This window comes from Canis lupus, chromosome 13 (assembly GCF_011100685.1).
Source record: "Canis lupus familiaris isolate Mischka breed German Shepherd chromosome 13, alternate assembly UU_Cfam_GSD_1.0, whole genome shotgun sequence".
In the NCBI taxonomy this organism is placed as follows: Eukaryota; Metazoa; Chordata; class Mammalia; order Carnivora; family Canidae; genus Canis; species Canis lupus.
This window is the reverse complement of record NC_049234.1, coordinates 61,063,144-61,080,833: the sequence shown is the minus strand read 5'-3', so window position 1 is coordinate 61,080,833 and position 17,690 is coordinate 61,063,144. Positions and strand designations below refer to the sequence as shown.

The following is a 17,690-nucleotide window of genomic DNA, read 5'->3' as shown; positions in this document are numbered from 1 at the left end:
TGCTGTCTTAATCTACTCTATTAAGGGATTACTGCATTTTCTATAATATTTTAGTATATAATCAATATTAATAGCTTCTTCATGATCAATTAGGGCCAAATATGGTAAGTGACCTCAAATATTCTCTTTAGAGGCTTAAAGACAAAGAGCTCTAAATAGGCACCAGCATCTTTTGAAAGGATACCTCAGGGAGCAGGGGAAAAAAATATTTTTTTCCCTCCATGAAGTAGAGAAGGGGAATTGGGTGGTAGGTAAGGATGAAAGGTTTTCATGGTTGCTAACAGGTTACGGTATGGGTTCTTCCTGCCTCTCCCTGACCCTCCCAGCCTACTGTAACAATGAGGATGCTGGTGAGATAGTAGTGGACAGGGTCTGACCATACCTTCATGGGTAGGCTCTGGGTCAGGTGTAAGTGAGATGTCATCCAGCTCTCGCAGGCAGAGCCATTCTCCGTCCATAGACACTCGGAATTTGCAAAGGTAGATGGTCTCCATGGCAGCCTGTGTGATCTTGTCAGTAGTGGGGGTTGGCATATCGGTTGGAGGCGTCAGAGCAGACATGATGACTCAGCTGGGACCACAACACACAACACACACACGCACACACACACACACACGCGCGCGCACACACTTACCCCAACAAAAATAAATAAAACCTCCTGCCCAAAAAACCCCAAATCCAAAGCTCTGGAACAAAGCTCTCAAGGAAAAGGGTGGGGGAGATTAAAACAAAACACGAGGAAAAATACCTTACGGTTTAAGAACCAATGGCTCAAGATAAAAAATTCTACACTATCTTGTCTCATAGACAGTTCCTACCACATAGCAAAATAAGAGGATTCCTGGTTTTCTCCCAGCTTCTCTCCTTTGATCTGCCCTTCCCTACCCCCTCCTTTTTCAGCTGAGCTGTAGGCTTTAAATCCTGCACAGCCGATGCCACCTTCGCTGGCTTTAAAAAACTGGCCTCTGCATGAATAAGTGAAAAAGCCTCCTTTGTGCAGGAAAAAATACAAAAAAAACCCCCCAAAAAACAAAAAACCAAAAATAAACCAATATTTTCAATTTAGCTTAAAAAAATCCTGAACTGCAGAAATCACTTCCAGGATCTGCTCAGATGAGCTGGGATGCTGAGTTCTAACAGGATTGGTTGTGCGCAGTAAGCAGGGTGTTGACCAAAATGGCTGACTAATGAACTGAACTGAAAATCCGGGCTCATGTGACCAGCTGCTCCGAACGTAGGGCGAGCAATTCCCAGGATGCTTTATAGATGCTGCTGATGCAGGGAGAGCAATTAGGCTGCTGCTCTCATCCTGTACAACCCACTTCCAGACTGTGCTAGTCAAACTGTGATCAGACATAACACAATGCACATATCCTCATCAATTCCCTCCCTTTGGGATAAAAGGGATGGATAATAGGAGGACAATTAACACTGGGTAATACTCCACAGCAAAGATGATAAAAGAGGCAGATTAATGTAACAAGTACATAATTTACCTCGAATCTTTTATCGTCATACATCTAGCTACTAAAATCCTTTACTCTGCTAAAGGGTGGTGGTGTTTTAAGAAAAAGCTAAAGCAGATTTTCAAGTTAAATATCATACTTTCAGGCATTTAAAATTTCCTTCTCCAAGATACAAAAATCTGACTTTCTAGATTGGACAGAAGTGTAAGAAAAAAACCTGATGTTAAAAAAGCAAAATCTCTTCCAATCAATGGTAATCTCCCCTCTTTTGATGTTGCTGTATATACTAAGTTTCTGCATAAAGTATGTATTATGTTTCTAATCAGAAGATAAAATTGTTATATTTTTAAAAGTCTCTCATCTTAGACTATCATAAGGGCATATTATCATGTTCTCTTAAACCGACCTACCTATTCACCCACCCATATACATATCTATATTATCCAATGAGACATCAATACCTTGGTAGCAAAAAGTTAGGTGTTTGCTTTCTGAGCCACATAAATAACAAGGAGGTAAGGAATGATAAAAATATTCTTCGAAAATGTTTTCAACGATTAAAAACAAGTGTTTGTTCTATTTAAGGATCTGGTTTTAAGGAGAAACCTATAGCTTCGAGAAATATATCAAGATGATTTGTTATATTCGAGGGGTTTCTTATCAGAAGGATACCTTGATTTCTGAGAACTAAGAGAAGAAAATTCTCCTATAATTGTATTTTATATATAATATATTTAAATATAATATTAAAATTTCATAAATGCTTTGTCCTAATTTGAGATTGAGCTCACAGAAAAAAGGCTAAGAACCAGACTCTGTAGGTAAACAGGCATTTCTCATACTGTTAGAGGGAAAGCAAACTGGCACAATGTCAAAATGCATATATGTATATGATTATTTACAATTAGGAAGAAAATCAGCAAGTTACTAAGGAAAACAAAATATCCCAGGTTTATTCATTTCTATTTAAGTCTCTGTCACCATTATCCTACATCTGGACCCAGAGTTACTCATTTATTCACTTACTCATTCAGTAAATATTCACTAAGAGTATTCTACATGCCAGGTAGCAATGCAGGCACTGGGCAGGTAGTAGTAAGAAAAGATCACCTTCTCAAACGAAGTAGTGCTTATGTATCCAGATACTGAACACAAAATTTCACTTAACACATTCACATTTAATTACAGGTTGATTCCTTTCTAGCCATACACATTTCTGTCTTACATGTTAAAATTTAAAGGGAATAGTTCATAGCTTCACTTTAAGCTATGCAATACTTCAAAACCTAGTAAGCAGTCGTTAAAACCTTTAAATTAAACTTACTGAATAGTTCCTAGAATCACAATGCCAAAGAGCCCTGCTGATCTGTCCATATGACAGACACCAAGATATTCTTAAAATATAGAATGGTGAAAACAAAAAGAGATCTGAATGCTTTGGGATTCCCTAGGTCCATCAATACCTGAATGGAGCCTGTCACACAAACCATGACAATCTTTTTACCAACAAACCAAGAAGCATTTACTAACCCTGAACAGATATGGACTGATTACCACACACTGGCCTAACGAGAACATCTAGGTCAATAAACGAAGAAACTTGGTTAACATTCCTTGCAAAGGTCCTTCTCTCCAGGGAGAAGACACCAGGAAAGAAGCCCAAAGCCAGAGAAAAAAACCTTTCTGCATTAGCTATCCTTTAGTTTCCCTTATCTATCAGTTTGAGGAGGTATTAGCAGTCATTTCAGAAATAAGAACTGTGGGAGAGCAGGAAAACCTGTATTTCCACTCTTGACGGCATACTTTCCTGCAGGTAAACACCCTTGAGTCTTCAGCATGAACAGTTACTCATTGTTCACAAGCAATGAATTTATATGAAAACAGACATTATTTGTAGACTAACAAAAATAATTCTAAACATTGTTTCGTGCTGCTTTTACATTTGGGTCTTAACTAGGCAAACATATTAGCTTAGAATGTAAAGGTAACATTAAGACATCAGTGAGACAAACTTTTCTTATTTGATCTTACCTGCGCATAAAGGCATCTATTTGTAAGGTAGTTGTGAGGAGGACTGAGGTAGGTATATAGTCTGTGGCCCTAAAACAGAGCTAACAGGCTTAAGTGAAATTCAAACCCAAGGTGATGATCTGAATAATACTATGTTCTAGCTGCTTACACAGCTCAAATTTTCCACATTGTAATTGATTCAAAGCAAATGAGATTCACATGTCGAAGTCAGAAGTCACATTCTTTTTAAAGAATATTTACTCAGCTACTATTATAAGACAAAGACTGATTTGTCATGCTCAATGTCCCTGTTATACAATATGGAAAAATAATTAAGGTAGCTATCATTTTTTGAGTCTCTATTTTCCTTTAGGTGCTTTATAAATACCGTATCATATCCTCACGAGAATCCTGTTTGCAGATATTGGTATCTCCTCTTTATATATTAAGAAACCAAAGTTGGGCCAAGTAACTGACCCAAGATCACATGAGTAGCAAGCAGCATATCTAGGATTCCAAGATTTGCCTTTTGGAGGGGGAGGGGTAGAGATAGGGGAAAGAGAAATCAAGCAGGCTGCATGCTCAGCACTGAGCCCGACATAGGGCTTGATCTCACAACCCTAAGATTATGACCTGAGCTGAAATCAAGGGTTGGATGCTTAACTGACTGAGCCATCCAGGCACCCCCAAGATCTGTCTTAATGCCCCCAAACCAAAGTCCATGTTTTCCTTCATACGTTGAAATGTCAGCATTCCAACCCAAGGATTAAATTTTACTTAGGGAAAGTAAAAACAAAACAAAAAGCAAAAACAAAATAATACAGGCAACATCCCCCTAAAATTCCCAAATAAAAATTTCAACAAATCTAAGATTTGGGGAAGAGGACATCTTTATCAGCTTTCACACTCTACAAACCATATATTCCACTTACTCTTCTACACACAGGTCAGGTTTATAATGGTCATTTTCTGAGAAACTGAGAACCTAGCATAGATCTTTCCTGCTGTGTGCGGAAACCAAATTTTTCCTGAAGGATATACTATTTACTATACCTCCACTCAGGAAAGAGCTGGAAATAACCATCCTACCAAGTTCCCTCCTCATCCACTAACTTAGTTGGGCATATTAAGAATACTTGATACGTTCAGGAAAAATAAATGAAGGGGGGAATTATTTTCTAAAATGGCTTATTCCAGAACTTCTTCAAATAGCTAAGTTAACTTCAATGTTTAATTTTTATTCTTAAAAAAAATATAACCAACAACCATGAAACCACTGCCCAACTGATGAACAACTTAAATTTTGTTTTCCTTATGAATTCCTGCCTCCCGTAATGAGGCAATTACTTTTGAATTTTGTGTAAATCATTACCTTGCTTTAAAAATATTATGAATATATGGAGACTTAACGTATTTAGCTTCATCTTCTTTCAACTTTACAGAAAGGGTTTTATGCTTTATGAAAGCCTTTCACTCAACATTACATTTTTAAAGATTCATCCACATTGTAGTGTGCAGCTATAGTTTATCCTTTTGGCTGCTATATTATGTGTTAATATTTTATTGTATATGTAAACAATTTTCTGATCCATTTTCATGCTGGTGAGCATATATGGGTTATTTCTAATTTTTTTTGTTTCCAATGATGTTATTTAGATACTTTTCAGAAATAGATTTCTTGTAGATATGCCACTTCTGTTTTTTTTTTTTAAGATTTTATTTGTTTATCGGAGACAGAGACAGAGCACAAGCGAGGAGAGGGGCAAAGGGAGAGGGAGAGGGAGAAGCAGACTTCTCACTGAGCAGGAAGTCAGACAAAGGACTGGATCCCAGGACCCTTGATATCATTACCCAAGCCAAAGGCAGACACTTAACTGACTGAGCCATCCAGGGACCCTAGGTATACCATTTCTTAACAGGTCTGAAGGTAAGAAACCATTTCACTTACTTCTTTTAAAGGCAGTTGTCTAGTCCTATTATCTAGTTTCTATTCTGCACATAATGGTGCTTTTTAAAATTTATCAATTTGTGCAACAAAATCAGTTTGTAAAGCTCACAAGTTCTACTTCCCAAAGATTCCTGATCACAGTTCTACAATTAAGAAAAATCTCACCCCCACACCCCAGTCATTTTACTAGTTGCCATTAGCATAGAAGGGTTTCTTTGATAAATCACCATCATGATGACATTGGTGGAAGGTCCAGATGTTTCTGCTAAATTATAGGATTTTTTTTTTCTGAGAGAGAGATTGAGAGAGAGAAAGAAAGTGTCTTAATTAGGCTCTATGCCCAGCGGGAGCTTGACAACACAGGACTCCATCTCATGACCCTGAGATCATGGCTTGAAATGAAATCAAGAGTCTGAGGCTTAACCAACTGAGCCACACAAGGGCCCCTAAAATATAAGATTATTCAGTTGGATGATCATGATTTTTTCACATGCTCCAGTTCTTCCCACTACCCTCCGTCTCACTTCCTTCCCTCTCTCAGACAAAAATCTATTATGTCCACCACTGATGCCGAGATTTCTACAATTTTAGGTTTACATTTGACTCAGTATTAGTTTGTAGATATTAATAGTATCTACATAGTATCTACAGCATTAACTTTGTAGATAGTAAGTACTATAAAATTATACCTGAGAAGTTGAGTTATCATTATTTTGTTAGAAACAACACCAGAAGTATTATAATGCATAATCTTTTCACTTGTTAAAATTAATCTACATAAGACTAGAGCTAACTCCTACCTTAATGACAAAACCTGATTTCACGGCTAAGTGGCAGTAGGCAATGATTTACAGATGTAAAGCTGCCAGCAACTTAATAGATGATCTTGGGAAATTTATCCTGCTCTTGTCCTAATTTACTCAGTTATAAAATAAAACTAAATAACTAGCTTCACAAAGATCATGGGCTCCTTGAGAATTTGCCTGCTTTGCACACTTACTTGGTATAGATATGTGACTCCAAAGTACTCTACATTCTTGCAATGGTGTATTTTCCACCTTCCTGTTTTACCTTAACCAGGAAAACCCCCAACTTTTACAAAATCAAGCTGTATTTATGCCCTAACAAACAAGTCATTCTAACACAGGCTTTATTCATTTGTACAAAACAAATTCATTCATTTAAGATGCACAAGGCACCTACTATGTGTTAGTCACTCGAGACATGAAGAACAAGGTAACAGACAAACAGGCAATTATAGGTGTTTAAGAAATTCCTAAGACCTGTCACACAGATGGCTATTCAGTGTTGTTTACATATGTAACTATTTTCTCTATCAAATTGGTGACTTATGAATTTCACATTCATTTATTCATTTTGCAATAGGGCTCTGCTGAGTAGAATGAGGAACTGGAGGGTTGCTGCTGTCTGAAAAGGAGCCTTCAATTTAGGATGGGATTCCAGTAATGGGAGATGATGAAGGAGGCTGAGAGCATGTGGACTCTCAGGGTCAGAATACCCACAGTGAATCCCAGATCCACCACTTAGAAGCTGAGTAACCTTGGCAAATTACTTGTTTCTGTGCCTGTTTCTTCAATGATGAATAGGGATATAGTATTAACTTCTTCAGAGTTAAAGGAAGTAATGTAAATAAAATGCTCAGCGCAGCACTTTGTACAAAGTAAGCAGTCATAAATACTAGCCATTATCATGGCCACATTGACAATTTTGTGTGTGTGTGTGTGGGGGACCACCATACTATCACCACTTGAAATATAAGTCAGGAAGGATGAAAGCTCACCAGACTAAGGTAAAGGAAAGGAAAAAGGAAATGTGACCAAAGGGCATGCTGGGGCATCTCTCAGGCCTTCAGGAAGGAAGAAGAGATGGGTCAGAATTTTACCAAGCATTCGTATCAGGCAACCAGATTTCTTAAGTTCATAAAAAAGGCAGAGGAAACAGATGTATATGTCACTGGAGAGTCCCTAAACCGATTTAGTTAGAAGAATCATAATAAAGTTAGAAGAAGAATATTCTAAAAGGCAACATGCTCCAACAACTTCTGCTTTCTACACGCCTCTTGCTGTCAATCTGACAGTCTCTCTTCTATGTTTCATAGGGTTGCAAACTTTCCCACCTCTGCCTCCCACCCCCATGCCACTCCCTTTGACGCTTGCTGCTTGTCAAGTCTACCTGGCATGGAGCAACTAGAGAACCAGTAACTAAGAAGGGCCCTGCCAACAGAGATGATACCACTCTGGCCAGCGCCCCGCGACTGATATTCTAGGAAGACTGAATCTTTCACAATTATGCAAATGCAGCTAGAGGAGAGTGAGAAGCATACTGATACTTTCTCAAGTACTACTGCTTTTAAAACCCTGAAAGCATTTCCTTTCAAACCATACTTATGTGATGTTCCTGACATCCCAAAATAAATGTTATAGCTCATAGTTGAGCCACTTTACAACAACAAGAAGTTTCCATGCTAATAAGGTTTAGGTGGAAATATAACAGTTGTGATTGCCTGCAAAATTCATTAAAATGGGATTCTTTAGGGTGCCTGGCTGGCTCAGCCAGTAGAACATGTGATTCTCTATCTCAGAGTTTTAAGTTCAAGCCCCATGATGGGTGTAGGGCTTACTTAAAAAAAGGGGGGATTCTTTTATTCATGATGGTTACACACTACCTCTGTACTATCATAAAGAGGCAGCATGTCTTTTAGGCAACTCTTTTTAATTATTTAAGGAATTTTCAAAAATACTAGACAACAAGGAAATACCATTATTTCATCCAGTTAATTGTTACACTCCATCCTCCTCCTCCCAGACTTTTTACCATCTATAACCTACAAAAATATGTTCTTTTAATTTCTTTGTAAGATTCTACCTTTTGAACCCAGATTTCTGTTAAAAGTCAAAAGAGGAAAAAGACACAAGATAGACTAAGTCACGTGGATATATTTTGAAGCTAATACTAGTCTTTTAGCCCAAAAAGTTGCTTTCTTTGACACCTTTCCTTTGTTCTCTCTCAACGAATTTTACTGCCTTCCACTCAAATCTACTCAAGGCCTTGGTGAGGGAGCATACGGTGCTTAAGAACATGAACCATGGTATCACACAATGCAGGAATATGAATTCATTCTCTGACCTTCATTTTAAAAATTGCATTATACATGAATATTGAATCATTATGTGGTAGAGACACAAAACTAATACAATGTTGTATGCCAATTATACTTCACAAAAAATAAACAAAACACCTCTGGAGACAAGGCCAGAAATCTGTGCTAGTACGACGTCCAGGTGATTCTGATATGTGCTAAAATTTGAGATAAGAACTAACCTAAAACCACAGAATCTGACTCCAGAATGTAAACGTCTAAATCCAAGGTTACCCTATCAGAATTTTTGTATTTTATAATAATTTAGATAAATTACTTAGAGATACTGAATCAAGTAATCTGATGGAAAACATGTTGTATCCCTCTACTTATATGAACTCTATATGGACTACTTTTCTTTCCCATTTTTTTCTTTTCAGTTTCCATTGTTAGAATACTTTTATGTATTGGCACTTCTACCTATTGGAAATTTTAAGAAATAAAAAATCGGTAAGTATCGATATGTGTGAACTTTTTAGCTCTCTGCATGGCACATAAAAATATTCTATAAATGCCAGGCACTAAGTACCACTATTATCTTACTATTCACATTCTTTATTTAGAATTGTTTGGGTTACAGAACTGTAATAAAACTTCTTCCATCTAATGGAGAGCCTTTTTGGACCCTCTAGTATCCAGAATGAAGCGAAGTTCAGAAATAAGAAAAAAGAAAACTGTATAAAGAATCAATCTATGATTATCAAGAGGGGAGCCGTGAAAACAAAGTCTTGAAGATTACATCTGGTATTCTGAAATCATTGCTTTGTGAATCAGCGCATGCTCTGACTTTTTGATAATGCCAGGCCGGAAGAGCAAGTAAAGCAAAAGAGGAGGCAGAAGAGAAGGGGGGATATTGACTGGGAAGACGAGCTCTGATAGCTGAGGCAGCAGTGGTGACAGAAGCCAGCTGGGCAAGGGGAAGCAGCGGTACACAGGTTACTCTAGCCACAGGACACAGGAAATAGGGGTGTGACCCAGCTCCCCACATCCCAGCTCAGGTCCCCACACCTGCAGCGGTATGTGGAAGGGAACCACCTGCGTACTCATTCTTGAGTTCTAAACTCCAGTTCTCTGGTAGGCACTAACTTACAATTATACACTATCTGAAAATGTGATATTCCTGAAGGCTTTTTTTCTTTTTTTATGGCTGTTTATACCTGCTGTTTGACAAAATAGCATTTAATGGATCAGATAGTGATTCTTAATACAGTTTTTTTTCTTTCTTTCAGTTAAAGCATTCTTAACACAGAAAAGAGCTGAAGGCTTGTGAATCACAGCATTGTAAATTGAGACATTGCTCTACATCAATTATACCAAAAAGCTGTCTTTAAAAAAGTCACAACCCCAGCTGCTATTCTAAAATCTACTACTATAAAGATGAATGGTCAAAATATTGGGGTTCTGATAGTTCAATCCTATCCTCGGTACCTCTTAGTTTTGAGCAGATGTGTCTATATTTAGAAAATAAAGTATTTTTGTGTTTTCTTAATGTGCATTCAACCAGGTATAATGTTTTCTGGAATACTAGTAAATAATGAAAAAAGAAGAAAGACAAAACCAGAAATGTCTGTGGAAGAGAAATTATGATCAATGAATATATACATATACACATAATATATACACATGCACATGTGCATCTACATATTTTTTATATTGTGTGTATGTGTATAAACTAGACATAAACCTATTTTTCTTCCCTTACTCTTGCGTTTATACATAAATGAGAAAGATCGCGTCCCAAATAAGAGACTCTTAAAGTGCATCTGTGAGAAAGTGCATATGTAAATGTCGCCAGAAGCCTCATTCGCTCTGCATTTTCCATGGCTCAACCAAAGTAATCACTGTTAGGTATATTCAACTTCAAATAGGTGGTCATAGTTAATGCTGTCAGTTCTTTCCACTTTTCTCTTCTATTCTCCTAGCCTCCCGGCTCCCCACCATCTAAAAAACAGCACATACAAATACAGAAAGCTGCTTCGTTGTTGAGTGGGACTTTTTTTTTTTTTTCGTATACTGCTGTAATTTGAAGAGAAAAGACAAGGGCAGACATGTGGGTTACTTGCATGTCATTGCCATAAACATCAAGGTTTGCTCTAGCTCTGAGAGTTGGAAGAAGAAATGAGCAATTGTCATTTGAAGTTGATAACTATGCACATGGCAGGAGTGCCTCTTCCCTCCAACACCAAGAAGCCATCTCTTATTCACCTTATCCACCCACGAGAAGACTTACTTACTGTTAGGATGGAAAAGAAAAGCATTAAAAGTACTGCACCATGGCATCAAAGTAGCTCCTTCATATACAGTTTATGAGAACTTGGTATGGAATGTCATACACCATGGGGGAAAAGGCCTCAAGAAATATGAATATATGCATATCTGTGAATACATGCAGAAGTTCTGGAAGAAAACTCACCAAACTCAAGAGTGGTAACCTCTGAAAAGAAATGAGGGAGGGAGTGTCCCCCTAAGAGGAAAGTTCACTTTGTACTCAGTGTACTCGTATCATAAACATTTAAACAATGAGAAGATTCATGTGTTACTTGTTATTTTTATAAATCAAATATTTTTGAAAAGGCATGGATGTTTAAAAGCCAGAAGCATAAAAATTTAGCAGATTAGTACTCGAACGAAGACTCAGAAAGGGACATGATCCAACAAAGCACAACAGAAGCCTTCCTTCATACTGGTTTGCCCATGCTGAGTAATTTAAGGGCATTAGATCTAGCAAGGTTTTGCACTGAAACAGTACACATCATGGACCCTGAAAAGTTTAGGCTACATCCCCTGCACACATTTTTGCGACTCTTTATCAGTGCCATTCAAAACAAAGCTTCTGAACTCAAAGGTAAATGTTAATTTTTAAGATCCCTGAATACAGTCAAGATTTCTGGAATAAAAAGATGCCTTAATATACAATACCTCAAAATTATTATACATTATGCACTTTTGGCAAATACATGAGGAAGAGTTAAAAATCGGGTGTTGAGGAGGCAAATATTCACTGGGTGTTGACGTTGAAAATCCAAGTACTGTCCTGGTAAGTGAAATGAGAAATTTCGTAAAAACGGTTTCGTCTAAGGTTGTTGACTTAACAGCCAGAAGACTCAGAGTTCTGATATCCAAGTACAACACGGGAAGTAATATTGCATTGACTCTGCAGGGCAGCCACAAAGAAATGTTGCAATGAATATACAAGTATCCCTTTTTTCCAAGCATGTGTATGTTCTAAAGTACATATAACAAGGTAAAAATAAAAACTCAAAACAAGAACTACTTTAATTATCCACTACTACTGTAAGGCACAGACTAAAAAGAGATCACAGGTACTATGAAACTTTAGCTTTAAGTTTTCCATTCCTGATCTTGAACATGCTTAGGCCCTAATTTTCTAACAATACTCCAAAAAAAAAAAAAAAAAAAAAAAAAAAAAGCAGCCAACCTTTACTAGGGGGGGGAAGAGTCAAATGAACTAAATTCAGGCAATCCCAACACGTGACGCCAGCCAACAGTTGAACATTTCTTGTCAAATTTTGTACCACAGCTGTTAGAAAGAGTCCTAAAAAACAGAGAGGAGTGTCCTCACTCTATAGTGATGTGGCTAATAGGCAGATTGCACAGAAATGAAATTTTAAGGAGAAAAAATGAGGCTGTGCTTAAAGAACAAACTAGAAAGCAGTTTCCTTAGAAAACTGAAAGTGATGTGAATATTCTTATCTCTAACTCCTCTAGTTAAAGGACTAGTTTCTACCTTGACTAGACACTCCCACCTGGAGATCAGCACAGACCACTCCCAACACAGAAACTCCGGTTCCGGCCGAGACTGTTAGTGGCCGGTGTTGGGCCTGTTTCTAGGGAACAGGGGAAAGGAGACCCTGGGCTGCTACCTCCGGCTGAATCCAGGGGCCCCTAAGCAAGGGAAACCATGCGACCAGCTTCCAGGGTCTGAAGTCTGGTGTTTGCAGAGAGCACGGGCCGGGCGGGCGCGGCATCTGGGTCAACTTCCTTCTCTGGGGCTGTTCCTTGGGACCCATCACTCAGGAACGCGGATCCCTTCGCTTTACCTGAAAGCGGGGCATCGTACCTGTGCCCCAGGGACGTGAGGATCGCGGCACAGGCGCACAGAAATACTCGACTAGTGTCGCTCTTCAGGGGACGGACGGGAGGGGGCGGAAAAGGCGAGGCCCAGTTCTTGATTGTGTAGAGGAAAGCGGTCAAGAGGCTCGGGCTGGTGATGAAGGAAGCGCCCGTAGCTCTAGCTCCAGGGGCGGGGGCTCCCGCTTGCACCCCACGCAAGTTTCGTCCCTTTTGGGAACTCCGGGCAGCACCGTGGTGCCCACGGACAGCGCTGCGTGTGCCGGGGTCGCGGCGTCGCAGGCCGAGGCCCGTCCTACAAGGCCGCCCCCACCCCGCGGGCCCCGCGCGACCGCCTGCTCCGGGCCGGCCCACGCACGTGCAACCAGCACCCGCCGCCCGCAGAGCGCCAGGGGGGCCGCGGCCTCCCCACGCGCCCCGTCCCGGTCCCCGTCCCCGTCCCCGGCCTCGCCTCGCCTCGCAGCCGCGGCAGCCCCGGGCCGCGTGGACGCTCCGGAGCTTCCCGCCGCACCGCCGGGCGCCACACCCACTCGGCGGCCGCCGCGCCTCCGGAAGGCTCCCGCCCGGGGTCGGGGGTCCGGGGTCCGGGGTCCGGGGCCCGGGGCCGGCGAGCACGTGGGAGGCCCGGAGCCGGCCCCGAGCCGAGGGAGGCCGGGCGGGAGCCCGCGGCCTGGGCAGGCGCGGAGGGAAACAGTCGGGCGCCGGGAGCGGCCGCGCCCCCCGCCCCTTCCCGTCCCGGCCGAGGCCCCTTCCCGCCGCCACTCACGGTGCTTGGCGCCGCCGCCGCCGCCGCCGCCCGGGTGGCTCAGCAGCAGGAAGGGCAGCGGGGAGCCCGGCGACGGCGGGGTCCTCCAGGCGCGCTGCGGCGGCGGGCGGGCCGCGAAGCCGGCGCCTCCATCGCCCGGGTAGAGCAGGAAGAACGGGGCGGCCGCCGGCGAGCTGGGCTCCGAGCGCCCCGCGGGGGAGGCGAGCGGCGGCCCCGCCTCGCCCTCCCGGCCCGCGGCCCCGGCTGCAGCGCCGCGCGGCTCCCCCCGCAGCTGCTGCCCGCCCCGGGCCGGCTCCTCGCCGCAACTTTGCGCGCGGGCGGCGGGCGGCGGCGAGGGCTCGGCCATGCTCGCTCTCTCCTTCCCCGGCTCCCGGCCTGCGCGGGCGAGCAGAGGGCCCTGGCGGCGAGGGGCCGCCTCGTCCCGGCCCGGCCCGGCCCGTCCGCGCCGCCGCCTCTCCCCGTGGCCGCGGGCGGGCGTCTGGGCGTCTGGGCGCCGCCGCGCCGTCCCCAGCCCCCGGCCCCCGGCCCGCGGCCCGCGGCCCGCAGCGCGCAGCCCGCCCCGCCGGGGCCCGAGCCAGCCGAGCCAGCCGAGCCGCAGCCCCGCCCGACGGCGCGGTCTCGCCCGCCCCTCCCGCCCGGCCCCGCGGGCGGCGCGGCTCCCCTAGGGGGCGGCGTGCTCCTCCCCGGCTTCCCCCGGCCGCGCCCTCCCCCTCCCCAGCCCCCGCGCCGGCGGGGCAGGCGGCGCCCCAGGTGTGTGCGCCCCGCCCGGTGCCCGCAGGCGGGAGGCCCGCGAGTCGCCGGGAGGCTTTCGGCGCGGCCGCCTAACTGGAGCCGAGGCCCCGGGGAGGCACCGCGGAGGCCCCGGGGAGGCCCCGAGGTCTGGGTGGGAGAAGAGGCGAAAGCTAGTCTTAAAAAGGAACCCCCCCCCCCCCGCAGGTACCAAACTGCACCACCGCGTTTCACACACTAGAACCGTGGACTCACGGCTCGGATTCCCGAGCTTTTCCCGAGAGACCCTGCAGGCGGGTGCCTTCCCTTCCCCCGAGCCCTCCTTTGTTCCCCGCCTGTGCGCGGTGCAGAGACCTCGGGCTGCTCGGGCTTCGCGCACCCCCCCCCGCCCCCCCCCGTGTCCCCGCGCCCCGGGGCCCAGGCTGCATCTTAAGCCAAACAGAATTTGTAGGGCAAAGCGTCTGCTACAGGTCGACAGTTCCCACTTCCATTGTGCCGATGTCTCGCTAGTAATTGGCCGCCGGTGCTTGATTTTGAACGTTTGAACCAATGATTACTGACCCGGTAATTCCCAGAAGTACACGTTTCTTTCTCTAATACGATTTCCAGTCATTATCGTGATTTCTCACGCTGGATTCCGTGAACGTGCCCCGTATTTCCTAGCACACTAGCTTTGTGTTCAGGTTGCAAAATGCTGGCGTGGAATCCACGCTGACTTAGGATTAAAGATCACTGCTGTGTGACATTTTGCCCACCTGCTTTTCTCTCTCTCTTTGATCTGTCTTTCCCTCTAGAGAGGAAGTTCTGCTTCTCTGGGAAAGGAGCCCTTTTTATTGTGATTATTCTCTGAAAAATCACTCCTGGAATTTCAAAGACTTAACGTGAAACTTACTATATTTAACCAAAACCTTTAGACAAAAAGTATTTTGAAAAATGTTTGCAAGAAGCTAACTTCAAGGAGTCTGACAATTTCTTAGTAGCTTTTCGGTCTCTGGCATTTCCCTGACCTGTTGATCCCAGCGCGGCTGCCCACTTGAGTTAACTTATTCTCATCTGAGCCAGGATTCCTCTTTTGTAAAAATCGTTGTATTACTTGTAGAGGTGTTGTGGGGATTAAATGAGAAATACACGTGGAGCCTTTAAAACAAGAGCTGGCATAGGGTAAAGTATTATTAGCTATATTTTATCACTATGGCAAAACCGCATATAACCTACAGTAACAAACCCAACTAAGGGGGAAAAAGAAAAACCTTTTTCATTGTGTCTTTAACATTTTGGGAGGTTGTTGGGCCTTTTCATTTCAGTCTTGGTGAGGGTCTTGATTTAAAAAACATGTTTGCCTTTTAGGAATTACAAACTGTAAAATACCTTAGAAAAACTAAAAGATTCCAGATGTATGGAGTACCTGGGTGGCTCAGTTTGGCTAAGTGTCTTCCTTCTGCTCAGGTCAGGCTCCCAGGGTCCTGGGATGGAGTCCTGGTCCTGCTCACTGCTCAGCCAGGAGCCTGCTTCTCCCTCTCCCGCTCCCGGTGCGTGTGCTCTCTCTCTGTCAAATACATAATTAATCTCTTTTAAAAGAAAAAGATCCAGATGTAGTAAATGGTTCTAATGTTCATCCTTAACTGGATCTTTTAACTTGTTTTTGCATGCAGAAAATTTTAAGTATCATTATATTTCCTTCACTGGGATGTTTTGCAGCGTTTCAGTAAGGAATTTGACAAGAATACATACTGACTCCATGGAAGGAAGAGGAGCAGAGTCCTCACAAATCACAATCAGCCAAGAAAGTCACCGAATTAAAGTACAAAATGTTAACTAGTCTACATTGCCAGCATTCTCCTTTCTAGTTAGCCAAGATCCCTCTAGGTATTAGAACACTGACTTGCTGTGGAATCAACCTTGCAGTATAATTGTTTTTTGTATGTGTCTCTCTGCATTTTAAAAAGCAGTTCTGTTTATGTTTTATGTCATTAATTAAGTGGCTGTGTAATGAATATAGAAAACCAGCTGAAATATGAGTTCTTTAAAATTTACAGGTTAAAAAAAAGTAAAAAAATAAAATTTACAGGTAAGACTATTTATGAGCCTTTTTGTTAAAGGTGGATGGTATTCCAAGTTCCTAGTTGCTTATGCTTTTAGCTTTTTGTTTTTTTTTTTGTTTTGTTTTTAATTTTTATTTATTTATGATAGTCACACACAGAGAGAGAGAGAGAGGCAGAGACATAGGCAGAAGGAGAAGCAGGCTCCATGCACCAGGAGCCTGACGTGGGATTCGATCCCGGGTCTCCAGGATCGCGCCCTGGGCCAAAGGCAGGCGCCAAACCGCTGCGCCACCCAGGGATCCTGCTTTTAGCTTTTTGGATCAATAATATGATCACAACTGTGCATAAGCTTCAGCACAATAAGGGTTGATTCAGCGGCTATACACATTTAAGTACGCTGAGATTATCAAAACAAGCCTAAACATGTTGCTTTTGTCACTGTTTAAAGTGAGAAAATCCAAGCCACTTTAAGAATTAAGCTTTATTAATTTTCTTGTGGAATAAGCAAAAGAGATGTGTTTCAACTTAACTGCATTTTGTTTTTAGTTATCCATCGTAAGTTTTTGAAATCCTTTGGTGATCTTAAGGATGGACCCTTATATATATGACAAAGCTTTTTAGAGATCAATGTCATGCATGCATTTTTTAGCATAAGCTTTTTAGAGCTGTAGTGAAAGGAAAAAAAAACACTATTTGGGACAGTTGGAATGGTTGGGGTTTTTGTTTTTTTGTTTTTTTCTTTTTCAGTGTAGTGTATAGGCTTCTTATGATTCTAAAATAATGGTTTTCTGGGCCCCTAGCTGGCTCAGTCAGAAGAGCAAGCGATTCATGATCTCAGGGTCATGAGTTCAAGCCCCATGTTGAATGCAGAGATTACTTAAATAAAACTTAAAAAAATAATGGTTTACTTGAGCTGTTCGTTTTTCATTGTGTCGTACTTGGGAAAAGACTTATTTGAAAACTATACACTCAATTTAAGGCTTCATATTTAACTTCTGATTTTAAAAATACAGGAATTTATTTATATAAAGCCTCAGTGTGAAAGTTCTCTGTAGAGTCCACTGTTCTTTATTTTTGAATCACAAGGTTGTGATGACTGTTATTTTTGCAAAACATTAATTACAAAAATACTTAGTCGATATATGTGTCCTCTCCATGTTTATTTTATTCATATACTCTTAGAAATATAAGCGCTACTTTTTTTTTTTTTTTTAAGATTGATTGATTTATCCCAGAGAGAGTGAAAGTAAGCAGCAGGCAGGGGCAGAGGAAGGAGGAAAGAAAGAATCCTGAGGCAGACTTTCTGCTGAGTGCAGAGCCCAATACAGGTCTCAATCCCAGGACCCCAAGACCATGACCTGAGCCAATATCAAGAGCTGGGCACTTAACTGACTGAGGCACCCAGGCTCCCCTATAAGCACTACTCTTAATGCAGTATTCTTAATGAGATTACAATGGATTTTTTTTTTTAATAATG

At 42.6% G+C, this 17,690-nt stretch overlaps 1 protein-coding gene across 10 annotated transcripts in view; it reads right to left on the bottom strand.

Moving 5' to 3' along the window:
• RUFY3 (RUN and FYVE domain containing 3) overlaps positions 1-13,788 on the bottom strand; it is a 71,904-nt gene extending 58,116 nt beyond the window's left edge. For 2 of the 10 annotated variants that reach the window (XM_038556275.1, XM_038556282.1), the window contains exon 1: positions 383-3,920. In XM_038556275.1, the coding sequence (XP_038412203.1) occupies positions 383-560 (178 nt within the window). In that variant the 5' untranslated portion in view covers positions 561-3,920. Of the gene's footprint in view, positions 1-382; positions 3,987-13,442 lie in introns of those variants that run through there. The other 8 variants (XM_038556280.1, XM_038556279.1, XM_038556274.1 and 5 more) reach the window with 8 other exon arrangements.
• Positions 13,789-17,690: the final 3,902 nt, after the last annotated feature.